At 45.3% G+C, this 26,825-nt stretch overlaps 2 protein-coding genes across 2 annotated transcripts in view; both read right to left on the reverse strand.

Moving 5' to 3' along the window:
* The window catches only part of Antxr1 (ANTXR cell adhesion molecule 1), a 194,036-nt gene extending 183,900 nt beyond the window's left edge, over positions 1–10,136 (reverse strand). The window contains exon 1 of the mRNA XM_036182094.1: positions 9,807–10,136. Coding sequence (XP_036037987.1) covers positions 9,807–9,952 — 146 coding nt within the window. The 5' untranslated portion in view covers positions 9,953–10,136. The remainder of the gene's footprint in view (positions 1–9,806) is intronic.
* Positions 10,137–22,155: 12,019 nt separating this feature from the next.
* Gkn1 (gastrokine 1) lies at positions 22,156–26,524 on the reverse strand. Its single transcript, XM_036181911.1, has 6 exons — positions 26,513–26,524; positions 25,054–25,104; positions 24,828–24,965; positions 24,003–24,119; positions 22,961–23,102; positions 22,156–22,253 (listed from the first exon to the last, which is right to left on the reverse strand). Exons 1-6 carry the CDS (start codon positions 26,522–26,524, stop codon positions 22,156–22,158), a joined length of 558 nt encoding a protein of 185 aa, XP_036037804.1.
* Between the last annotated feature and the right edge of the window lie 301 nt (positions 26,525–26,825).

The following is a 26,825-nucleotide window of genomic DNA, read 5'->3' on the forward strand; positions in this document are numbered from 1 at the left end:
CTGATGTTATCATCACTGCTATGTCTACCATGACCATCATCTTTGTTACCATCATCACTATTATCATCACCCATCACTGTCAGCATCAGGACCATCATCATCTCTTTCACCATCACCACTATTATGATCATCCCTGCCACCAAGCACCATGACAATTATCCCTGTTATCATTATCACCATCTCTATAACCATCCCTCTGTCATGAACTCTCTCTATCACGACCACTATCCCCATCATCCTTGTCATTATCATTACCATAATCATCTCTATCACCATCATCCCTGTCACTCTCACTATATCACCACCATCATCCTTATTATCGTCATCAGTATCAGCACCACCATCTTTAACACTACCACCACTCATTGTCTGGTATGCATCTGCCAAATGTTGGTTAAAGATTTTAATCTTTAGAACATTTCTGTGAGCATAAATTTTATTGCCTATTTTGTTAACAAGAAGGAACCAAGCACCAGAGAGAGGTTAACCGATTTGAAAATCATTTCCCCAAGTTCATAGTGCTTGGTCAAAGATTGAGCTGAGGTTTCAAACTGGAGCTGCGTAAGCCCAAAGTTGGCATTCATAGCTCCTGTGATTGAGGCTTGGTTCATCCAAGCCTCTGAAGTGCAGTTCATTCTGGAGTCTTGATGGAAATGGAGCCAAGGTCTGTTATAGTTAGTGAGCATCATGGCTTGTATATGTGTGTGTACAAAATAGGATTTGTCAACACTGGTGGACAAGTAACGGAAGCCTTAAGGAGCCAGCCTCAAAAGCTTTCTCCAAGAATTTGAAGAAGACTCTACAACCAGCTATGGATCTAATCTGAGGGATAAGGAATGTGTCTATGCTTAGTGCTCTTTCAGCCCATGTCTCTTTACTGTTCTAAGTTAGCTTCTCTAAATCTATCGCTTCTTTTCAGCTCGCATTCTTAGCACCTCTCATGCCTGATTATCCATACATTTCTAACAGGAGACTCACTGCAATCCTGAGAAAAGTTTCAAAACCCTCAAGGTCATAGCACATTCCTAGAATAAACGATAAGGAGCAGAGAGCCATTACCATAGTAACGAAAGGTTCCAAGGTCTTGGGACCAGAGGGAAGGGGCACAGTGCCCAGTGAGACAAACTCTGAGACACAGCTTTTTATCAGCAGACTTGGTGAGCAAAGAGTTGGCGGGCTTTTCTTAGGATGTTTTGTGTTAGTAGCCTTGGTAGACACCTGCGACTCTGAACTGGTGCATAACTGAAAAGTTTTAAACTTATGATCTATTTACAAAGGCCTTTAGTCTAGTTTGAACTTGCTCTGAAGTAAATATGAGCTGAATGTGTGCAGTTTGTGTTAGACTGAGAAGAGATTATTATTTTCTGTGTCAGTCTGAGCAAAAGGAACAAAGAAAGCTTTAAGTGTCTGCATTCTTGTGGGACAACGGATCTGGCTATGAAGCATATCCTAGTACATTTTCTATATATCAGAATGATACAGCCAAATGAAAAGCCATCTTCCTGACCACGCATAGATATATGTGCCCATAAGATTGAGATGTAATCATGAGATTACATATACACATTTTATGAAAGTGCATGGTCATGGGGAGATATCATAGCTGTAATTGCACAAGAAATCTACAAGAAACAGCCAATTCATTCAAAAGGCAATAATTCCAAAATGCCCTACATTTTGGTTTAAACCTCCATCAGAATCTTTGACTCTGGTGGGTTGACCTTTTGGACACTAGTTGTCACCTGCTGTATACTCCCATGGCCTTTTGCTACCAGCAGCTCTCAATAGACAAGCAGTGGCCTGCCTGCTCTGCCAGCTCTCCATCCTCCACAGCATGTTGGCTTCCTCATCACCAAACAGGGGCTCTCCCTGGAGTTCCATTTTTCAGGAGCATGCTGCCTCAGCTACTGTTTGTTCTCCAGGGAGGGGGAAGGCCATTGCTTTGGAGTGGCAGCTGTCCTTGTCTTTCTGCTCGGCCTCAGAACTTACTGTGAGAGTGGGGGACCTACACCACAATAATCTGAGGAGCGTTTGTAAAACGTAAGTGCCTGTCCCAGTGAAGCCTGGGCCCAGCCTGGGCAGACATGGTCACTTCCAAGGTCAGCACTTTTCACTGGCTCTCTATCACTCCCCCACCCTACCCACCCATGACCACTTCTGCTAGGATGAACCCTTGGGTGCTAGGAATAAGCAAACCTTTTAAAAATGTTTAATGAATTTGTTTTGTTGGGAGTGTGCTTCTGCTTGGATGTCTGTGCCTCATGTGTAGTGCCTGCAGAAGCCAGAAGAGGGCATCAGAAGCTCTGGGATTTGAGTTGGAGATGACTGTGAGCCACCATGTGGGTGCTGAGAGTGAAGCCCAGCTCCCCTGGAAGAGCAGCAAATGCTCTTAACCACTGGGCTATCTCTCCAGCCCCGGAAGGAACAAGCTTAGCATGTGCTGCTCTACCCCACCACCTTTATCAGGGATTCTCAACAAAGTGGAACCAACCCTAGGTGACTCTTAAAAATAGATGCAAGGGCGCCTATTAATTTTTGGTTATCACAATGATCAGGAAGAATCATGGTATTTAGATATCAAGAGTTAGGAATGCTAAGTACCCCTTACTCCTTCATAATTAAAAACTGTCTCACTGGATATGACAGTCTCATCTCCATCAAACCCCAAAGTCACACTCTGAATCCACCTCTGTGTGGGAACTCCTAACTCAGCTGCCTCAGTGTACTAGGGCTGTATTTGCTGTCCTGCCTTTGATCCCTTTGATTCCCTTTGATCACACCAACTACACAAAGACAATTCTTGTCTTTCAAATATATTCATGTAACACTTTGGTGGCAGAGAACCATGTCTGATGTCTTGCTCCTCTTCCCACACTATCAAATTTATTCCTACCCATGGCATTGAAGGTTTCCCCTGAAGTATGGAGGGAATGGGGAAGGAAAGAAAGGAGATGTAACCCCACCTCCCAGGTTGATCTGAAATGCTATGCCTCGTAGTAATTTCTGATTGATTAACATGCCCCAGATCAGCTCCAAACTGACCCCTTCCAGACGTGTTGGCTTCTTATCCTACTTAGCTGCTATTTTTGCTTACGCAGGCCAGTGGAGCGTAGAATTATGTCTGCAGTAGAGGTAGCAAGAACCCACTCATATCTGGTATTTCTTTCCTCTGGCATACATTTCTTCAGTCCCTTTCCACAAGGTGAGGGCACATGACCAGTATGGGCCAGTGGGCTGTGAGTGGAAGGATCTGTGTCAGTTCCCTTCTCCAGCATTTGCTTCCTCGGTAGCTGTGACAGAGAAGGGATTCTCCAAAAGCCCTAGCTCACCGGACAGCTGTGAGTGGAGCCTGGTACTGAGACTTGAAGGTTGTTATTATCACAGCACAATGACTGCTCAGTCTTGCACCTTTCAAGTAAATTGTGGGTTTGAGGTTGGCTTTACTGCTTAAAGTGGTCTCGGCCAGCCTCTCTCCACCTCAGTTTCCCTACTCGTGAAGCGGTGATGGTGACTGTACAGATGTTACGGGGACTGCAAAGGCTAAACAGGCTTGGACAGGCACCATTTATACCATCGTGCCTGGCAGGGAGCCAGGGCTGTGACAGTCACTTGTTATTTTTCCTGCTGATCTAAACTTGACTTTGCCTGCCCTGCCCCGAATCCTTACTGGAGCCTTCCGCTTTGGCTTTCCATAGGCCTTCTAATGTCCTCTGCCTAAAAGGCCACCAGTCCAGACTGCTTCCGGCTTCAGCCTTCTTTGCACCTCTGGGGACAGGACATGGCTTGCTGTAGGCCCTGTGCTGTCCGGGTTTTCATTGTGGGCCCAAGTGCCTCCACCACTTCAATCGCTACTGAGAACATATCTACGCCAAGTACATGGAAAGAATAAGCCAAGTGTAATGGGGGGAAACTGAATGACTTCTTCAATGAGAACTTGGCACGTCTGAAAAACAGGTCAAAATGTCCAAAATCCTTTGTCTTGAATTAGGGAATAGTTAAATTAGCACAAGTGCTAGGTCTGGTCTCTTGGTCTGACACCCAAAACAGACACCCATTTAAATTAGCATAAAGTGGGTCTAATTTGCATTTAGGTGTCAGCTCTGTCTGTCTGTCCAAGGGCTGCCGGAGTTTGTCCCCAGACACTGAGAGATAATTACAGGTTATAATTATAGGACAGATGCCTTCTTCCAGCAAACCCCTGCCGACTCTATTCTCAGGGAAACATTGAGTTTTCCCAGGTCTCATGAGTTAAGAAAAGCAGAGGTCATTTACTTGGTAAAGGTAGAGGCAGATTACTCGCCCAGAGAGAAACACACAACAAACGCTTGCATCTTTCTTAGCTCCTGTCCTACTACACACAAGTCCTTCTGTTTGTGGGCAGCCCCACCAACTACTGCCTGGCCCGACAGGCCCTCTTCACACCTGGAAGCAAACTGCTGGAACACTTGAACAAAACAAAGTCCTGGCCTCGGAGAAGTGTTTGTCCTGGTGTCTTTTAAGGTTACTATTGCAGCTTGTTGGAGGCATGCTCTAACAGTCTCTGCTTCCCTCGCTCGGAGCCAGCTTTGCATCCTCCTTACCCTAAATGACTTTCCAAGGCATTGTAGAAAACAGGCTACATCCCTGCGCCTTGACACATCTTCGCGCCTGAATTCTCCCTTTCCATCAGATTCAATCTGAACAAACCACTGACTTAGTGGACCTTTAAGTGCAGAACACTCCGAGGCACTGATCACACCCCAGAGTGTGAATCACTAGCCCCAGATCTCTGGGAGGTGGGAGGGAGTGGAGGCAGGAGCATGTAAATTCCCCACTAGTGGCAGCTGATGCTCAGTGGTCCAGCAGCGGCTCCGTAATTAAGCAGTCTTGACTGCTTGGGCTCCATGATTTACTGAATCATGGTGCAGGGATTTTCAGTTTCTGGAGCCTACTGGATCTTGCTGGTTGTACTGCCATGTTCTTCTCATCCCAAGGGCACAGAGTAGAGACGAGCAGAAAGGGCCAGGCTGGGAGGCCAGAGCAGACAAGATCCTGCTCTGCTGCTCTGTCAAGATCTAGTCCTGGGAGGTGGTGAACTGAAGTCTCTTCCATCTACCATATAAAGATCCTCCCATCTACCTCCCAGACAAGGATGCCTCGGACCCCGGTGAGAGCACATGAGAAGGCTGGGAGGCTCACCTGATTTTGGACTTTCAAAATTTCCTTTATAAGTTAATAATTGGGAACCCAGGTCGTTTCCCAGAAAAACAATACTCTACCTAGGGAGGTTCCAGTCTAGGATGACAAATATCTGTCCATATCCATTACTTGCATGTCCATGTCCCTGAGGTGCCACGCTCCCTCACAGCCCTGCAGATCAGCACACCTCAGAACACCCAATGGAAGTCTGAGAAAGTGACAAGATGGGCTTTCTTTGTTTGGGGAAAGGAGATAGAAACATTGGTGGAGCAAAAAGTAAGTCTCCCCCTGTAGGCCCACCCCTCACCCCTGCTCTCTTCTCGAGTGTTCTATTTTTGAAGTCTTTATGGCACACATATCATAGCCAGCACTTCCCTGAGACTGGAGATGGAAAAATCTGCCTTCTCCCTCTACATGAAGAAGATGACTACGTGGCATAGAAATGCACATCGCAGTGACAAAGGCCCCCTGCCAGAAGGAAAAGTCCATCCATGTCCACGGTGGGTCCCAAAGACTTCAAAGAAGCTCTGTTGGTCTCTGAGCAGTGGCCTTCCAAATCTGACTTTTCAAATCCCTGATTGAATTCCCAGCAAATTACTCTTCCCAACTCTAACCAGAAAAGCTTGTTTATATAAACATGAAATTCCACCAGTGTAAAACCCTGTGCAGCCCCGTTGCCAGAGCCCCTAATAACGCCCTATTGTGTTACTGTGGTGTTCTGGGTTATCATTATACCGTCTTTGCTCCTGGTTGCGAAAACATGACGTTCCATTAACTATATAATCTGGGCTCCCTCCAGGCCAGAGATGCATCCTGCTAAAAGCTGAAATGAGCGGAGCTGTAACGCCCCAGAACAGTGAACTGGCTGCAGGAGCCAAGGGAATTGCAGGGGTGGGGAGAGTGGCCGCAGACTCCATCCCCTAGGACCCACGGTTCTGCCTGTAGCTAGCACCCCAGCAGCCAAGGGGCTCAGGAGCCCGAGCACAAACCCAGTCAGCATTCTTTCCCTTCCCACTCTGCTGCGGTCTGGTGATGCACAGAAGTGTCTGGGGAGTTCCTTTCCAGGACATAGGACTTGGTCTGCAGGAACTACGCTGTGGCCTGTCTGCCATGCCTGCCTGATGGCCCATCTTCCAGCTCTGGACTTAAAAATCGCCTCGATTTTTCTGGTTGTAGGTGACAAGCTGGAGGTGTATATACAATGTAGAAGTTCTAGCAAGCTTTTCATTCAGCACAAAATTACCCCAGAAAGATAATGATGGGAAGTCAGAGGCCTAGAATTAAATGTGAAAGGGATGGCTTCCTTCTTAATAGTGAGGGGCTGGGAACTCAGTTCACTGGCCAGAGCCTCTCTCCATACATTCCTTAAGAATTCACAGTTGCCAGGTGTGGTGGCACACACCTTTAATCCCAGCACTCAGGAAGCAAAGGCAGGCAGATCTCTGTGAGTTCCAGGCCAGCCTGGTCTACAAAGAAAGTTCCAGGACAACCAAGGCTACACAGAAAAACCCTATCTTGAAAAACAAAAAGAAACAAACAGAAAAAGGATTCAAAATCATATTTTGTTTAATATAAAAATGGTATATTTATTATAGAGAAATTTGAAAATTCAGAAGTTAAAACTCTTATCTTCTAGAGAGGAACTCTATCGTAACGGTAAGTCCAGACATGCACATGCAGGGGTAACTTTATTTTGCTCTGTTCTGAGGTGGGAATCTAGTTACTTAGTCTAGGTTGGCCTTTGTCTCCCAAGTGTTGGCATCAAGCCTGGGCTCACTTCTTACAAAGGTGGAATGCACAGAATGTTGGGAAACATAATAGGATAAGTATTACATATTTCTCCTAAAATATCTTGCAAACACGCACAATCTGCAATGGATATACAGTACTCTGCATATTTCATATCTTACTTAAATCTCATTGTTAGACATTTAGGTAATTCTCAGCTTTTTACTAGAAACCACATTACCATAGACACACAGCAAGGGCTCCTTTTTGGCAATGTTTCTTTTCTTTTCTTTCTTTCTTTCTTTCTTTTTTTTTTTTTTTTAAAGATAAGGACTTGGATGGAAAAGAAGACCTTTAGCTGTGTTAACAGCATGCACTACTTCCTGCCAAAGTATCATCTCACCCGCACCACTCACATGGCAGCCACATGTGACTATCTAATTTAAACAAAATTAAAAGTTCACGTCCTCATTTGCATGGGGGCCACATATGGCAAGTAGCTACTGCTTTGGACAGCAGGAACACAGAACACTCCTGTCCTTCTAGAAAATTCTATCACTCAGTTCAAGTCCACAAAGACCATCAGTTTACACTGTCCCTAGCAAGACAAGACACAGGTGGCCAATACTGGACACTATAATGCTTTAGAAACCTCTGCCAACCTAATAAGCACGGAATCTTGTCTGATCCTTTTCATTTCTTTAGTTACTAGGGACACAGAATGTTTTTGTTCATGTATTAACTTCCACATCTTTCTTGAGAAATTATGACATAAGGCTGTTTCCTAATTAGCTTTTCCACACTACGATAAGACTTCAGAGAGTAAATTAGATTGCAGACCCTTTTCCGCTCGCTATGCTTCACTCATGTTATTTTCACCCCCAAGAGCACAGCGCTTATACATTCCAATCTCCTAGTCTTCTTCATGGCTTCTATGTTCCTGTCATTCTCCAGAAGATGTAAACCTGAGGTTACACAGATATTCGTCACCATTTGCCAAAGAATACTTTTTAAAAATAATGAACTCATTCCCCACTTATTTGAAATTCCACTAAGAATTCATAGGTACTTATGTATTTTTCTATTTTTGTCCACATATGCTTTGAACTTTACCAAACTGTTTTCATTAATTTTCCTGCTAATACATTTCCAGTGTTTGCTGAGAAATTATGTCTTCATTATTGTTTTCTAAAAATGTTTTATACCTTTTGACTTGTTTGTCCCCTCTTAGAAATAATTTTAAAATGATTCTGCTAATTTTTTTTCATTATCTCAATAAAATAATTTATAAATTGGATCAAAAGCTCAGTTCAAATTATAGACTTAGGAACACCTGGTTATGTTCACAGCATCCAGGCAGTTCTCTGTGGAAATAGTGATTTTGTTGTGGATGTTGTTATTCAAGTTTCAAGTTTCCCCATGAGTTCCTTGGAACCTGTGATGCTATGGTGTTTAGTGTTACTGTTTGCTTGTTTGTCTTTTGAGACAGAGTCTTAGTTAACCTGGACTGGCCTCAAACTCACTGTGTAGCTCAGGAGTCCAGGATCACTGTGAACGCCTGGTCCCTCTTGTCTCCGCCTCCCTACTACAAGTATTACAGGCATGCGCAACTGCCGCCGCCGCCGCCGCCGCCACCGCCACCACCAACGCCACCGCCACCACCAACGCCACCACCACCACCACCACCTTGAGTTGATTGGTTTCTGTGGTGTTGGGGACCAAACCCAGGGCTTGGGCATTCTAGGCAAGCATCCTACTGAAATGCATCCCCAGCCCCGAAATCCTCTTAAAGGAGCACAAATGCGAGCATTTTTGGTTTCAGACAGAGTCCCAAAGTTTCTCTGACCCAGGAGCTCCGGCTCCCACCTGCTAAAAGCAACAAAAGATTTTTCATTTCTTAGCCTGGGCCTGAATTTTAAGTATCCACCTTCTTGTAAATCTGTAAGGAAGAGATCTCACTTTTTATCCAAGGAATCTGGAGTTGAAAACAGCCTCTACAGAAAAACCAAACCCCAGCAACTGCGAAGCACATTTGGTGTCCAGCGGCCAGCTTATTTTTCAGAACTCTTGTTCCAACTCCTAAATACTTTCCAGTCTGTGAAACTCATCTCCCACCACTGTACTGCAAGCGCCTCTCCTGGCACCGGCGCAGATCTGAGGAGCCCGGATCTTGAGGGACCTTTTATTGTTGTAGCTGCTTTTCAGCAGTGCGCAAGAGGCAGACTTGAGTGACTGCGGCTTGGCAACCCTGGGGATCTGGAAAGTGTTGAACTGGTCGTAACTCAGTTCTCCCTTAAGCAAAGTCCATTTTAGTCAGGAGGCCAATCATGCTGGCTTCCCTGGCAGCCCATCAGTCAAAAAGTCAACAGCCCAAATTTACCTACATCTCAGCTGGGAAGGCAAAGGGCGCTGAGGACATTTGCCTGGATCTGAAAGCATTTTAGGTTGACACCACTCAGGCGGAAGGGTGGCAGAGTGCCTGGCATCTGTCTATAGGGTAGAGGGCAGGGATGGTACTCAGCCCCCTACAAGGCTGAGGTCCCCACAAAGGACCAGTTGGAATCCCAGAGGTAGAGAATACGTGACTGGGACTTCCACTGAGTACCTAGTGGTCATCAGGCCACTAGGACAAAAACTGTATTTTGTGGCCGGACATTTATAAAAAGAGATGGCTTGCTTTGAAAAGCACCCTTGCCTCTTACTTTGGGAGTATCTGCAAGTTCTACTTCTGGTTGCAATCACTTATCACCAAGGTGAGACGCCAGACAACAGAGCCAACTGCATTCTTCTTGGGGCCAGGGACAGCAAGGAAAGTAGGCAAAGCAGCCTGGACAGCCCGCAGTTGGGGACCAGAGCCCTGGGGACCACCCGCCTGAGAGCAGCATCCTCCAGGCACTTACTTGTCCAGGATGAAGTAGAGGTCGAATCCCCCATAGCAAGCTGGTCCCCCGTCCTCGCGGCGTCCCCCGTGTCCGGCGCACACGAGCACGAGCGCAGCCACGCAGAGTCCCCTCAGGCCCGCGCCCAGGCGCCCCGCGCGGTCCATGCTACAGCTGGAGCGCTGGCTTCTTTTGCGTCCGCGGGACCTCAGGGGCTCGCCATACAGGGCCCGGGCTCCCGTCGGGTCCCTTGGCTCCTTGGAAACGCCCGGAAGCAATTGTCCAGAAAAGTTCAAGGGTTTCGCTCCGGTTTCCGCCGGTTCTGCGCCGGGGTTTCGGGTTTCAGGGACCCCGGGGTGCTCTGCTCAGTGGAGCTGCTGGGTTCGGGCGTTCAGGCCGCTCCCAGGCTAAGCTTGAAGCTTTGCAGTCGAAGCAGTTCCGTCCCGACGGCTCTTTGTCCTAGATTTTAAGTATGATGGGGTGGGTTTTCAAATTGTTCTTGGTTGGGGCAGTGCGGTGTCTTTGCTCCCTCCCTTCTCCCCTCCTTCTTAGTGGTTTTCTTTCTTTCTTTTTTTTTTTTTTTCCTTTTTGGTGGGGAAAGAAAGTCCAAAGAGTGCCACCTTGTGGCCAAGGGCGGCAAAAGTGTTGTTGGGGCCCGCTGACCCTCTCTGGGCAGGAATGGATTGGGCCTTTTGGTGGCAGGGGATGATAAACCTCAGAGTTTTCAGGTGATCTGTAAGCCTTTAATTAATCCTTCCTTTTTGTCTTGCTTCTTGCCTTTTCCACAGCCACCTCTCCGTTCTCTCTAGCCTTTCCAAGCTTGCTTTATTTTTTTCCTCTCCTGCATCTGCGGAGACAGTCATTGTAAACATTTGATGAAAACTCATTTCCTTCCAGCAGGGTGGCTCCAACCCCAGGCCAGGATTTTTCAAACACGAGCCTTTGTGCAAATGAAGCAGGGAAGAACAAGGCCTTTGTGATCTGAGCCATTGAGCGACCTCACATAGTTTTATTTCAGATCATGAAGGGCTCTGGGTGAACTTGGCGCACACAAAGCCACCAAATGTGAGGCTTGCCTCGAGGCTGTTGTGGGCTTGGGATGGGCAAGGTTTCTGGATCATCTCTGCCTCCACGTTTCAGGGAGTCTGTGGTAACAGGTCTTCCTTTCTGCCTGTGAGCTCTGTTATCCCTCCCCATCGTTGACAACCCACAGGGGAAATACACAGCTTTCAAGGCTGTCAACAGTGCAAGCCATTAGGCACACTGTTCAGCAAGGCTTGTGCTTGTCTCTCTAGACTGGTGGGTCTTCCTTAGTTTGAGTCCCAGTTCCCACAGGACACATGGTCTAGCTTCCCCACCACTCTGGAAGTCACCAGTCAATGCACACTCTTGTCCCAGTTTCGTAAGCACACTTCTTGCCCTCCACTCCAGAGCCTCTGAGACTTTTACTCCCACCACGGCCATCCTGGTAGTTTTCCTCCAAAGCATATTCCAGCATCTTGGAATGCTTTAGTAGTCACTGATTGTTTTTTCAAATAAGCACATTATTAGCGAATCACACTAGCTCCCCTCTGAGGTGATCTCCAGAGTGGCCCAGCCTCAGTTCACACATAGAGGAATGTGTGTGACTTATTTGATAGTGCAGATTTGATGGTGTCTGATTTTTAAGGCACATGTATGAGATATTGTGGCCTCCCCTCTTCTTGGTCCACTTACCCCAGGAGGCTCAGTGGCTGTGATGGCTACTCTTGGCTGGAGCACATTACAATGCAGAAATGGAGGACACACCTGTGATCCAGATCTTGAGGCAGGAAACAACAAGCCTTAATTCTAGACCTTGAGGCTGTGTGATGCCTTCAATCTGGGCCACCTCTTCTGCTGGAAGCCTAGATAAGGACAATGGAAGGAGGAAATGTTTGTCCTTGCCTGCACCTTGTCAGCATATCCATTCCTTCACTGGCATTGGAACCTACTTCTTCGGGATCCAGCACATACAGAAGACCAGCTGAGACACCCAGCCTCATGGGACTGAGCAGCTACTAGATTCTTGGACTTTCCATTTACAGCTAGCCATTGTTGGATTAGTCAGACTGCATGCAGCCTGTAAGTCATTCCAATAAGTCCCATATATACACATATGTATATACATATAGATGAGTGAATAAATCTCTCTCTTTCCCCATAATTATATTCCACAAGTTCTCTGTGACTCTAGAGAACCCTGACTAATTCAGTGGTGTTTTATGAGAAACCCCAGCCCCTAGTACCTCTACCCAACATGGTTGGACACTGCCATCCCCACTGACAACCAATATCAGTCACCGAGCTGGTGACTTGGGAGCTGATTCTCCAGGGCCTGCCAAGCTTGCGGGTGACTGCAGCCTCTGAGACCCAAGCAAGCCCCTAAACCGGCCCTCCCCTGACCCCTGACCCATGGGAGCAGGAGACAGTGTGGGCTGCATTCTCAGCTGCTAACTTTGGGGGCAGCTTGTTATACAATAACAGGTAACTAACACATGCCTGTCATCACTTTAACCCTTGGAGAATTTCTGTAGGACCAAAGTGATTTGACAGTTTCCCAGCCTTGCTTATCTATGAAGCTATTTTCAGGTAACACCTACCGGCACCCACATTTTGGGAATTACTGTTTGCAAGAAAAAAAAAATTAGGGAAAGTAAAAATACTCCAATTGGTCCAAGTTTGCTTTTTTCTATACTTTCTCCTGCCTCAAAAGAGGAAAACCCATCTTGGCCCCATCAAGCTCTGTGATAAGAGATGAGAAGTCTACAGAAACCAGCTGGACCATTGCAGGCTGGAAATCAGGGAGCACTGGTCCAGGAAGAGAAGGACTTTAAGGACAGAGTAATAAAGAACATGTTTGTGAGATTGTCAGGGAAAGAGCTTGAATGTCCCTGCAGGGAACTGGGGGACATGAAGAGCCAGGGAGGTTTTAGGAACATCTCTCATCTGCATGCACTCAGGATCCTCTGAGCTATTTAAGCATTCGGGTGGCAGAGGAAAGCCTTGAGAATATTATAGGGAGAGTGGTTCAGAAAGTCAGCCTGGGAGAGAGCACTAGGTCACTGATGGAGCCCCCTAAAGCCAACAACACCATTACAGAGGGCAGGCAGAGGCATAGAACCAGGGCAGGAGGAGAGACTATTCAAAATATACTTAGAGAGGGGCACAGAGGGTAGAAAGTAGATTTATCCCATCCCCAGGATAAATTTGGCCCTCAAGAGCGCAGGGTAGTAGCTGGAAGAACCCAGGCATTGGAGTGTACCAGCTGCCCCTGCCTTTCTTCCAGGATTTGCAACAAGGCCCTTTGATTCAAGCAGACCAGCTCTAGCTTGCTGCCACCTCAGCCACTGCAACTGCTCCCCTTCCTCCTCCCCTTCTTCCTCCTCCTCCCCCAGCTATGCAGGTAGAAGCCAGGGTGTGAAGGAGTCTAGCCAGCACCACATGCTACGGAAGTCAGGAGAATAAGCCCTGGGAAACCCCCACCAACTGGACATGTGTCAGTTTCACTAAGGAGTTCCAGTGGAGAAGAGCAGAGGGATGTGATCCTGGGCTCTGTCACTAGGAAGGGAACATCTTCCTTTCCAGGAGACAAAAGAATAAGGAGTCAGTTTGTGACAATTCAGATGTTTTATTGGCAATAGGAAAAGCACCAAGATATTTAAGGATTCCATAAACCTCAAACCCTTTGTCTTTGATGAGAATAGAGAATTTGCTGCCAGACTGGGGTGCCATGGCTTCAGTCTGGCACAGCACTTGCCATACTGGAGGGGGCTGAGTTTCCTCCATTGAGACAGTAGTTATTAAATATGACATGCGTACCTGTCAGCTTCTTACTGACTCACTCACTTGTTGACACCTCCCTCCCATGATCCAGGTCCTTCAGTCAAGCTTCAGACACTTGATAGGTGCTGTATCACACTATCTGTCACACCACCACCTAATCTTCCAGAATCTCATTGGGCACCAAAGTGCTCCTTGGGCTATTGACAAAGGCTTAGGAAAAGGCTCCAGACAATGCAGAATGAATAACATTTAAGTGGTTTCCCTAATAAATAGTTGCCACCGATATGGACACATCTGGTGCATTCTAGTACATTTTGTGTCAATCGGGTAAACACACTATTTGTAGGCTCTTGGATGTCTCACTGGTTGCTGGGACCACACACCATGTGTAAAAAGTTCAGGGGAGTATTTACCAGAAGCAGTTTATCTTGAACAATAGAATTTCTGAAGAATCTGAGCCATATTGACTTTGGTGATGGGATAAACAAAAGTGCCAGTAATCAAGCAAAGCCCAGTCTGCAGGAAGATGCCATGAGGGTATCCCAGAGGCCAGGCCATCCACAACTTCAGACCAGAAGTGGCCAGAGCTGTTCAACTCAGCAACATCAACACTCCCACCAAAGCCAAACTGCGTCTAGCTTCAAGTAGGCTCAGCACAAAAGCCTTGACTTGTTCCAAAGCACCAGCCCAAAGCTCCACTAATAGCCCTTGCCATGAAGAGATGAAACCCACTCAAGATGGAATGTAACCCAACAATGACTGATCCAGAGCCCTCCAAAATATTCGCACCTATTGCAGATGAGTCAATTATCAGCCTAGACAGATCCTATTTAATCTTGTTCACAAGCCAGCTCTTCTAGGGCCACACACCATCTATATGAGGCACGTTTCTCACCATTGGGACAAAAAGCAACAAGGGAGACTTTAAATAGGAAGGGATACAGTTTCTGATAGGGGCAAGAACTTGAGGCGGCTGGTCACATTGCATCTAAGGTCTGGAAGCAGAAGACAGTGAATGCCAAGGCTCAGCTGGGGGCCCGGCCTGTGGAACGGACCTACCCACAGTCCGGGTGTGTCTTCCTACTTCAAATGACCTAATACAAAAACTCCCTTACAGATGTGCTGGAAGGTTTAGCTACCAGGTAATTCTGTAATTCTGACAGTCATTACTAACCCAGCCTTCTGAAGAACTCATTCTCCTACCCTTGCTGAACAAACAGTTCATTTCATGTAGAGCAGAGACTAGGCCAGCTAAACTCAAAACTCAAAAGCTGAAGTGGGTCAGTACAGTCCAGGGTCCTGATAAGCCTGGAATGATGGAAAGCTATCTTAGATAAGCTGAAGCCAACACAAAGCTAATCACAAACAAGGTCAGTTCAGTGCCAATTCTGCTCAACTCGGTCATTTTTAAGGGTCTTACTGGCAGATTCCAGACCAATTCACACTGATGAGAGAGCAGGGAAAAAAATCTCTCAAGGCCTGTCAAGCCCATAATCATTTTGATCCTTCTAACGGCCATTGTTGTGAGGTCTCCACCAGAGAAGACAACTTGGACATGTGTTCAAGTCAATAGAAAGTCTTTATTAGCCAGCCAGTGACTACACTGGGTGCTCAGGACCCCAGTGTAGCCTAGAGCTGTGGTTGATATATTGTGCACCCCAATAAACTTATCTGGGGTCAGAGAACAGAACAGCCACTAGATACAGAGGCTAGAAAATGGCAGCATTCATGCCTTTAATCCTAGCATTCCAGAGGCAGAAATCCCTCTGGATCTCTGTGAGTTTGGGGCCATATTGGAAACAGCCAGGCATGGTGACTCATGCCTTTAATCCCAGGGAGTGATGGTAGGAAGCAGAAAAGTATATAAGGTGTGAGGATGAGGAACTAGAGCTGGTTAAGCTTTTAGGCTTTTGAGCAGCAGTTCAGCTGAGACCCATTTGGATGAGGACACAGAGGCTTCCAGTCTGAGGAAACAGGATCAGCTGAGGAACTGGTGAGGTGAGGTAGCTGTGGCTTGTTCTGCTTCTCTGATCTTCCAGCATTCACCCCAATACCTGGCTTCAAGTTTGATTTTATTAATAAGTACCTTTAAGATTCCTGCTACACGGAGCCTTTCTCGGGGTGAGCTTTTAAGCACAGAAGCCACATTCTGAGTTGACACACCTCAGTTAGCAAGAACAGTTAGCCAGAATTAGAATTACAGAAACCAGAGAACAAGGGTGGTACCTTTAGAGACATTTCCAGAACTGTGGACTTGGATCGATTAGGTCTTTGCTCTTGCTTTGGCAGGTGTTGCTGCCTATGTGCTGGGTTTTAAGGCCTGAATGGTACTTCCATCACGGCATCAGTTGTGCTAAGGTCTACAGGGCTTGTTATACTACCTTCTAAATTGCATGCATGTGGCCCTCAGAGTGCATGGTCACATGGTCCATGTGTGGATGGCATGTGTGGATGGGTGCTGTGATGGAGGCTTGCTCATTGTGGAACAATCCCATGCAGCCCGTCAAGGTACAAATATCCGTAGAAATGGGTTTAGTGGTTTGAGGAATACAAATAGTGGTGGCCCGTTTTGTTTCCTTCCTTGTCTGATATCCCCTTCTCCCCTGATGAAAGCAATCAAAACATGCCGAATTAATATCCATTCTCCAGAACTAGTCGGGATGACCTGCAAGTGAATAGCAGAGTCTCAAACTAAGCTGTTCAGGAGAAGCAATTCTGCGCATGCTGGCTGTGCAAGTTCCTTGGCCTACCCTCTGCTCAATTCCCAACTGCATACTAAAGAATAATATTGCCTACCTCGCTGGGTTGTTCAGCAGTTCAACAAGACAATATATCATCCATAGCTTCAGGAAGAACTCAACAGATTTTGAGTTTTATTGCTATTGGGAGACTCTGAAATATTGCACTTGACCTTCTCCTGGAACCACTTACAGATCATGTGATTTTTCTAACAATGAATCAAAGCTCACTTTGTACGTAGGCTATTCATATTATCAACTTGTGAGAATGCAAAGCTGAAGACTTTAGCTCATCTAGCAACAACTGGGAATTAGTGGTTTCCTAGGATACATGTAAGAAACAAATGGAAAACAGACTTAGGCTATCAATTGGCTAAAGTCCCATTTCCACCAGCCAAGAATGTTCAATAGCTAAGCTCCAGTGAGATGTCTGAGTGCAATCAACAACCAGTGATGTTCCTTTCTGCCACTTTTTTATTATTACTGTGTGTGGGGTGCATGCGAGTGTGTGTGTGTGTGTGTGTGTGTGTGTGTGTGTGTGTGTATGTGTGTGTGGTGTGATGTGTGTATGTGTGAAATGTGTGTGGTATGTGTGGTGTGTGTGGGGTGTATGTGGAAGTGAGGGTGCGGGGTGTTTGTGGTGTGTGTGTGTGTGTGTGTGTGTGTGTGTGTGTGTGGTGTGGTATGTGTATGTGTATGTGTGTGTATGTGTGAAATGTGTGTGGTATGTGTGGTGTGTGTGGGGTGTATGTGGAAGTGAGGGTGCGGGGTGTTTGTGGTGTGTGTGTGTGTGTGTGTGTGTGTGTGGTGTGGTATGTGTATGTGTATGTGTGTGTATGTGTGAAGTGAGTATGTATGGTGTGTATGTGTGGTGTGTTTGTGTGTGATATATGTGTTGTGTGTATATGGTAGTGGGGATTGTGGGTGTGTGTGTGTGTGAATAGTGTATTGTGTGGTGTGTGCACATGTGTGTATATATGGTATGTGTGTGGTGTGTGTGTGGTGTGGTGTATATGTGGTATGGTGTGTGATGTGTGTGTGTGGTGTGGTGTGTGTAGTGTGGTATGTATGTGTGGTGTGTGTGGTGTGGTGTGTGTGTGGTGTGATGTGTGTGTGTATGGTGTGAGGTGTGTATGTGTGGTGTGGGGTGTGTGGTATGTATGTATGGTGTGTATGTGTGGCATGTATGTGTGGTGTGGTGTGTGTGGTGTGTGTGTGGTGTGATGTGTGTGTGTGTATGGTGTAGGGTGTGTGTGTGTGTGTGTGTGTGTGTGTGTGGTGTGTGGTGTGTAGTGTGATGTGTGTATGTGTGGTGTGGTGTGGTGTGTGTGTGTGTGTGGTGTGTGGTGTGTGGTGTGGTGTGTGTATGCAGGGGTGGGGGACATGCATGCTATAACATGTACATTGAAGGTCAGAGGACAGTCTTGTAGAGTCTGTTCTCTCCTTTCACCTTTTTGAGAGTTCTGGGATCCTGTTCAGGTCTTTAGGCCTGCTTGGCGAGTGCCTTTATCCACTGAGTCATCCTGGCCCTTGTTCTGGTTTTTGACATGTACAGATCCATTTAAAAAGCACATATTGGGGGTGGATCTGGGTGGAGTTGGGGGAGGAGTGGAAGGTGACTATGATCACAATATATTGTATGGATATATGAAATTCCCAAATACTAAATAAAACATACTACTAATAAGTACACTTACTACTCATTCTTATTAACTTGCTTGTTGATTCAAATACTTTGCAGATATCTACTGTGATGGCTCATCTTCATGGCCAGCTTGACTAGATTTGAAACCCCCCGGGAGGTACATTTGGAGGTGACTATGAGGGTTTCTAGAGAGTTAACTGAGAAGACCAACCCTAAACATGGGCTGGGTGCCAAGACTGAATAAAACAGGGAGAAAGGAGCTGGAAAGCCTGATAAGTACCAGCGTTTGCAGTGGGTAGCTGTTCTAGCTATGACCTTGAAGCACTGCCCCTAGTGAGGTAGCAGGTAACTGTTATAACTGCCTATGACCTTGAAGTGCACGCCCCTAGGGGGTGGCTGCTTGGGACCCTTAAGACCTGTGATGTACATACGTGCATCTCTCTTTTCTCTTTCTTGTGGTATTGAATACTGAGATCTTGGACCAGGCAAATCAGCATGGGACATAGCTCAGCTTTCCTGGACCCTACAATAAATCTCCCATGGTAGTGAGTTAACCCCCAAATAAGTTCCTTTGCTCATTAAATGGACTCCATGGGCTTCTCCCATTAAGCATTCATGATTGGGTGCGTTGTAACCAGCAGCCTCACATTTGTGCCTTCATCCTTTCTCTACCATGATGACTTGTATCCTCAAACTGTGAGCCACAAGAGATACTTTCCTTTCTCAGGTTGCGTTCTCAGTATTTTTTGTTATGAGAAATGAGAAAAAGTAATATATTTATGTGTGAGTCCCTGTGCTTTGAATGGGGAATACATTACGATAGCTTGGACTTTCACAGAGATTATCGGATTGGTAGAAATGTATTGGCACAAATGATTTTTACTCTCTCTTTGAGAGGAAACTCAACATGTCCCTTCCACCCCACCATGACAAGCCCAAGAGAATAATAGCATCCCCGGTGATATATTCAGGAGGATGACTTGTTCTAGAGGTGAATGAACTAAGAGAACACAAATGTCTCTATTCTAATGAGCTCCCTTTAACAAACAGACTTAAGAATGATCATGGAGGAGCCCATGGCATTAAGACTTAACTCTGGGCTACAAAACTGCCTTCAGCTTATGTGAGAGATCCAGGATGCTCATGTTCACTCCTAACCCATCAGAACTCACCAGGGCACAGGGGTGTGCAAACAGAGATGTAGCTAATGGACCATACATTTATCTGATGTGTTTGCTCTGAGTGTTGAGCCCCTTGCAAATTTCTTGAGAGCTGTAAGAACTGGGGCAGATTTTCAGAGGTAAGTAAATGTGTGTCCAAACAAGGTGGGTATCTAAGAGGTTGGCTCATCCTGGATCCTCATATTTGAAAGCATCTGCTCTTTCCCGTGGCCAAAGTAAAAACCAAGAAATCACATGTCACCTATTATGCATGAGGGGCAGCAAGTTTCCAGAGTAGGGACCAATTTTGAAGCCAGAGCACATGTCAAAATTGAGAACTCAAGGTATGGAGGATGCTGTGATTCCAGCCTCTGTATTCTTCTCTGTTTTATTTCTCATCATGGGTGATTGCTGTGCAATCTTGATCGTTTTATAAATTTAGGCCTGTTAACTTGTGCCTTAAACCCAAAGAAAACATTAGAGTCAATGAATAAACATATAAAGAAGGCCAAGGGGAGTTATTATCTTTGGGTTGAAATAGACAAAACACTCAATGGAATTATTACAAATCTGAGAGCCAAGAAGGAAGAAATAAAGACCCATAGTCAGAAAACTGTCCCTTAGCAGTCAGGTCTGCCCAGAGGCAGAAGGAAAACCTTGGGTGGTAGATAAGGAGGAGTCATGATTTAATGTTGGAACAGAAACTTACAAAGCAGAAACATCACGGGAATTCATTACATACTTCCTAAGTAATGGGGTCAGTTTAAAACACAATTCTTGATCATGCATTCAGCTGAGGAACTGTGGGAAAGAGGAGGGAAGGAATACCATCGAATTCAGTGAGGGAGCAGCGCTTTAGGCACACGCAGTAGATGTTTTTTGAGTGCTTTTCCCACCCACATGTTGATAGTTCCCTATAAATCATGTTTCCTATTGTAGAACTGTTACAATTACATTTTCTATTCTTCATTGCTCTTGAATTTAGTTACATGATCTGCTGTATAGCTATGCCTCCCTTGATGGATTGACTTGGCCTTGCTCTGAGCTGTCCCTCCATATATCTTCTTTCCAAAGATTCCAACACGTTCTCTATCCTTCTTAATTAGTACCACAGCTTTATATTTAGTTACAAAATTATAACCCAGGAAGTAGCTCTGTGCATTTTACGTTCAGGAGTGTGGAAAAGCTTTGGAATTTATGACTTATGGGAGCTGGAGCCATGTGTGTGCTTAAATACTACCCTGGGTGATGAAGAGGGGTAGGAAATGAGGGGCTGGGGGAGGGACCCAGGAGAACACCAATGTTTTTAAAGAGCTTGGCACAGGAAGAGAAGGAATACCTAGGAGAAAACAGTCATGTGTGCCAGCTGGAGCACAGAGGCAGAACACTGTAAGGTCTTCATTAGACTTAGCAAAGGAAGCTCTTTGATGATTTTTATGAATAAATATAATGGGAAAAACCCACTGTGCATTGGATGTAACTCAACATGCAGCATCAGGTAAAGGTGGTGTGATGTTTTTAATCCTAAAATAGATACTAGTAATTCTCCTATATAACATTGACTTCACCACTTCCCAAAGTCAGGTATATGACACTGAACACACTTTCTGGGACTTCATTTTCTCTCTTTGTTGGCTTCATCAAGGCAACATTTACAACTGTGGTCTTTCAAAAATATCAGATTTATTTTATTTACTTTATGTTCATGTATTTTTGCCTGCATGTATGTTTGCATACCATATATGTGCCTGGTGCACACAGAAGTCGTAAGAGGGCATTGGATCCCCAGGAGCCTGAGTTACAGCTGATTGTGAGCTGCCATGTGGGTGCTGAGAATTGAGCCTGGGTTCTCTGCAAGAGCAGCAAGTGTTCTTAACCACTGAGCCATCCCTCCAGCCTGCTCGCTACAGTTGTGATAGTTGATGGTCTTTGACCATTTTGTGTGTGTGTGTGTGTGTGTGTGTGTGTGTGTGTGTGTGTGCCTTCATGGGCTTCAGCGTATTTTAGAAGTAACAGTGATTTGCAAAAAGTGATGAAATTGTAGCCTAATGAAGATAATTACTATAACTTTCTCCTGGTAAGCACTGACCAACATAGATAGTTTCTAATGTCTTGCTTAGTTTTGTTAGGTTTACATAGGGATAGCTCATGCAAAGATAAAGGAATAGAGTAAGAATTCTCTAATGACTTCCAGGAACTAAACAAAATATATGGGAGAAACTTTTAAAATGAAGTGCAGGTTCCTATTATGATACACAATGCTGGGAGGTTATTTTCTTCCAGATCTTTCTTATTTGATGGAGACCCTAGTGCTTAGGTACCATGTGATCTCACTTCTGGCCTGTCAAGTAATGGAGGTTGCAGACCATTGAACCAGATATGGTCAAGGGAATATGGAAGTGGGATTCAACATTAGGTAGTGTTTCTTGAACTGGGAAGGCAAATGAAGAATGAGGCTGACTTTCTGGTCTAGCTATCCTGGTCTATGAGAAAATCAAGGGCCATTTTCAGATGAAAGAAGGGGGCAGAGTTTACAGAGGTGCCATTCTGGGGAGAGAGGCGATCTGAGGTTCTCAGTATTGGCAGGAATATGCTCTGGTCTGCCATTCCCAGTGTCTCCTTGGGTTATTACAGATACTCTCGGGTCCTTGAAGGAGACTCCCTTTTCTGATTATGGTCACGTTGAGTAGGTTTTTGTCCTTGCTGGTCTAAAATGCCATTTCATACATCAGCAAGAAAGCAGTGGCATAGTCTGGGCCCATTCCCAGGCTGTGGTTTGTAGTATTTAAAGCCTTTGAAGGGGTCCTTTCTAGGGGAGAGGCCTTACATTCAGGATGACAGGTGGGTCTAACATATACCATGTTGTACTCCCATAGAAATCATGAGGAATGTCAGTACAAATTATATGGGGTGTTGTATGGGTTTATTGAGCCTTCAGGAAGCTAATTAACTCTCAGAGAACAGGTATAGCAATTGTTAGAGCCCACATTTTATTTATCTGATGATCAAATCCACAGTGACTTTTAATATGATTCCACTGATGTTCCACAGAAGGACATCCGCAGAATCCAGAGTATGTTAGCTGTGTAGCACTTCTGGGAGTAGAAAGGCTGGTTTGGTCCTGGTGAAAACAGAAGTCTGGATCAGTGGCTATCCTGGGACTCTTTGGGGACTATGGGGGAGTGTCACATAATTTCTAAGGTATATACGAACTTCACAATCTCTCTTTTTCTCCTCCCTCCTCTTACTGTTTCTTTGTCTGTGCCTGTCTGTCTCTGTCTCTGTCTCTCTCTCTCTCTGTCTCTCTCTGTCTCTCTCTCTCTCTCTCTTTACTTCAGAGATCTGGAAACTTATGGTTACATTAGGTTCTTACCTTGTGGATACTGTTCTTTGAATGCTAATAAGTAAGTACTGGAGTGACAGGGAATCAATAGGTGTTATTGGCAGTCTCCTTTCACTTACCCGTCCATGCGTTTTGTGTTTTCTTTTGAACATGTGGAGTTTATTCTACACCCAAGCCACCCAAGAAAGACAGGATTCTATATTTAAACATAGAACCTGAGCCAAATGCTTGGATTAACCTTGACAAAGGCTTTGGGACCTTTGTCTGTGTCTCAGTTTCCATAAAATAGGACTCATAATAGAGCCCGGAGATTCTACTAAGATTGTTTCCAGGAATTTATGAGCTAATGCATCTGAAGGACTCCTATCAAGTGTCCGCTGTGATGATCAACCCGCCATGACTGGTACCATCTGTGGTCACACTTTAGAGAGCCTGGCAGACTCCTCAGCACTGACTGGGGATAAACCGCATCAAGGGGTACACACCTGGAATCTCCTCAGCTACATAGGTCGGGATGCCCTGGCACATGCCAGCAATCTTTGTCCCAAATGTACTCAGGTCCTCCACTCTGGTAGGGTTGATAGAGAACATCAATTCCTTGGGAGATGCTCCTTCAGGGCCTTTACCCTAAAGTCGAGTGTGAAAAGGGAAGGAAGAAAATGAATGAGTCCTAAGTCCAGGGGCTTGCTGATCTAAAGGAGCAGAAGGGCAGTAGGGGCATTTCTTGGCTGCAATTTTTTTTCTAATCAAAGTGAAGAGACAATTCTAGCTTTGAATGTCTTGGTATTTCTAAGTGTCCCAAGGGACTTAGATGGTTTGAAATCTCAGTTGCTTATAGAAACAGAAGTCTGAGGCAAAATTTATCCTGAAATCTGAAGCACAATTGCTCTCTTAGATTCTAGAGTAGGGCTAGTGATATCCTCTGAGAATGGAGCTTATTTGCATTCTCTATCTTGTTGGTTATAGATACCAATTTATCACTTAGAAGACTAACTCAGGCATCTGACTGTGAAAACCATGGATTCCCTCTTTACATCTACTACAGCTATGGTTGACAGGATATAGGACAATTGATTACATTTGATTTTCAAGCAAGCAACAAATCCTTTTAATGTTAAAAGTATCTCAAACCTTGTCTAGGACATACATAGACTTTAAAAATGATTTCTTATTATCTGAAAATCCAGCTTAACTAGGCAGTCTCTATGTTTGCTAGTTTTGATAACCTTAACTATCAAAAGAGTGTGCCTTTGAGGTCCTGAGGGCTTGCACAGAGGTGTGCAGACCTTTGGATCTCTGACACTCAGGGTGGGCAGTATTTTGCTCATCTCCACAGAGGCAGTTGTGAGCCACAGAATCTGACAGCGTGGAAGCTACCCCGACTCAGGCAGTCAGTCACCTAGCATTCTTTACACTGTGCCAGTTACCACGACAAACATTCTGGCTTGCTGTGCAAAGAAGGAATGGGTATGACTTCACTATTTACTGGAGACTGTAAGACCTCTCACTCCAAATGAAAAAGCTCACCTTTACCTTTTGTTCCTTGACCAGTGCGTCGAGGTCTTGAAGGGAGGGCATGACGTCCTTGTTCATTTTGTGCACAATGCATGATTTTTTGGCAAAGAGTCTGGTTGCAGCAAAACTCTGTTAAAGAAGAAAGAAGGCAGTGAGTGAGGTGCAGGGAAATGGAACTCGAAGATCCTAAGGAGCTGGGATGAGTGCTCTGGACCTGGCTGTCCTGCACTTGTGCCTGTGGTTAACATACAGAGATGGCCCGCAAGCTCTTAGAGGGCGGAAATAGGGATCTAACTCACCACCTTGGCTTCAGTTCTAGCATGGTAGGAGGCAGCGTGTGTGTGTGTGTGTGTGTGTGTGTGTGTGTGTGTGTGTGTGTGTGTGTGTGTCTTAGTTTACTTCCATCCTTGATGTTTTTTAGGAGGCAAGGAAGATAGAGTTTGTTTTCCAAAGGTACAAATTGAAACACAAAAGTAGCAGTTACTGGGTGGGGTCAAGTGGTGTTTTCCCTTCTTTCACAACTAACATTGTCATTCAGATTTCACTCGGTCTCTGAGTTAAGGGTGAAATAGGGGGCCTTTCCCATCATGGAGGCTCTCTGCAGGGAAGGTCAATGGATCCTCGTATTTGTCTTTGAACATAGTTGTGTCCTTATTGCTCATTAGTTTGAGTTTTAACCTATTGTGTAACACTTATCACCAATAGTTAGGTATAAGAAGTAAAACTGGCTGAGCAACATGGGTGTTGTTACTGGTGCTTATAATGCTCATGGACAGCTAGAATTTACATTAAAGGTTTTAATGGCTGGTGAGTACGTCCTGTGTGTCTAATACCTACACTGTCATAATCCCAGATGGAATTCCAGGAGTCCCAGCCATTATTGTTGTCGACATTGGCCACATTGTGCTGGTTGTTGATGCTCACTGACTGCTGACCACTTCCATCTACGTTGCCATTATCGTTGACATTGATATTCTAAAGTGGATAAGAAATGGAAACTGATTTAAGATCACATTTCTTTGTAAATGCACTTTGGTGACTGATTTCAGAAAATGAGACTTACATAAGCAAATCCAGGTGCCATGAGGAGACCCAGCAGGCCGACGAAAACCATCTGAAAACACAGAGAACAGGGCCGGTGGTCGCACTGTTTACAGCATCTGCTCCCTCCCTCAAGCTCATCAGAAATATTTACTCATTTTACCAATGTGCCAAACCATCCATGTTTTCTTCTTCCACCTTGTATTTTTAACTACAGAAAAATTTAATAATATACAATTGTTGATTTATTATAATTATATTAATATATAGTTTTAGAATTTTGAACTAGACACTGAAAACTGATGAATAGAGCATAAAATTGATGCATACACAGTGTAATGAAAGCTCTGAATACCACATCTTTCAGATGGTTTTCAACTATTGTTTGATCTGGGATGCTTTCACCCTAACAGAAGAAAATCTCTTACCATTTTCTTAGTAGGTTAAGCATTTCTATTATTTTTGTTTTCAGCTTAAGAAAGAGTTAAAATTTGTCTCTTAAAAAAGTAGATGTAGAAGAAGTGTCTGAGCACAAAGTTATCTCTTGTAAGCCAGGCAGCTACTGAAGAGTACAGGGCCCTAGATCAGTGGTTCTCATCCTGTGGGGTGTGACCCCTTTGGGGGTCGAACAACCCTTCCATAGGGGTCACCTGAGACCAACAGAAAACACAGATATTTACATTACGGTTCATAACAGTAGCAAAATTGCAGTTACAAAGTAGCAATGAAAGGAATTTATGGTCGGGGTTCAGCACACCATGAGGAACTGTATTTAAGGGCCAAAGCATCAGGAAAGTTGAGAAATGCTACCCTAGTCAAAGGCACACCCCTAGGCAGGGCAGAGCTAGAAGAGAGGTCCAACCCTCTAGCCTGTGTCTGGCGCTCTCCCTGCTTCTATCCAACCTGTTCTGGGGAGGACATTTTGTAGTTTACATTTATGATCCCATCATAAGGCGGAGCCTATGGAGTGTGCTGCAAAAGGAAGTGTCCATTTGATTTCAGCCCCTCTGCATCCTAGGACTTCAGAGGAAAAACTGAGCTTGCCATCCTCAGACACTTTTCTCAAAAAAAGAAATGCCTGGACAGGGTCTGAGGATGCTTATTTCTTGTAGGGCCAGTTGACAGCCAACTGTTGAAGACTGGTTTGGACAACAGGGACCTTCCGGTCTGACCAGAACAGGCCCAGGACTCTTGATAAAGCAGGATCAAAGATCAGAGACCTTCTAGAGCCCAGAGACTGCTTGTTCTGAGTAGAACACCAGAACAGGTACTGTGGAAGGCAATTCTATTGCAATTAGCTTGTGCTGGACCCAACCAGTGCAATTATTCTTCTCTAGGGACATACTTGTTAAAAGCCGTGATTCCACAAGAAGGAAAGAATGATTTCCACTAGGGTAACAGCGCCATAAGAATCAGACCCTTCTCTCGCCCCTATTAATTGTTTCCAGTTGTACTGAGTTTTAGAGGAAGATCTGACTTACTGTGAACTTCATGTTGTCAGCCGTGTGGTGGAGTGGAGAACAGGCAGGCATACCTGCAGACATGCAGCCTTCTGGTATTTGTACCTGACCAGCTTTGCTCAAGCTAGGTGTGCTCAGGTGGAGCCCACAGCTTATCTCCTGCCCCTTCCTGTATCTGCACAGCAGCCCAGTCCCCGGAAGCCTTTAGCTGCCCAGTCAGCACGATGCTTGGACCGGAGGCAATCTGACTCATCACCCACTGGAGATACCTCAGTAAACTCAATGTGATCCATGATAAATTCTGCTGCAATCAAAGCCATGGGTGTGGGTATTC

This window comes from Onychomys torridus, chromosome 3, assembly GCF_903995425.1.
Source record: "Onychomys torridus chromosome 3, mOncTor1.1, whole genome shotgun sequence".
Taxonomy (NCBI): domain Eukaryota; kingdom Metazoa; phylum Chordata; class Mammalia; order Rodentia; family Cricetidae; genus Onychomys; species Onychomys torridus.

Excerpts from the sequence above, each read along its gene's own strand:
- Gkn1 (XM_036181911.1), bottom strand. Across the intron at positions 24,120-24,827 it reads CCATCTGGGATTATGACAGT|AGTTTTGCTGCAACCAGACT; the intron begins GTAGGTATTAGA and ends CTTCTTTAACAG. Across the intron at positions 23,103-24,002 it reads TCAAGGAACAAAAGGTAAAG|GGTAAAGGCCCTGAAGGAGC; the intron begins GTGAGCTTTTTC and ends ACTCGACTTTAG.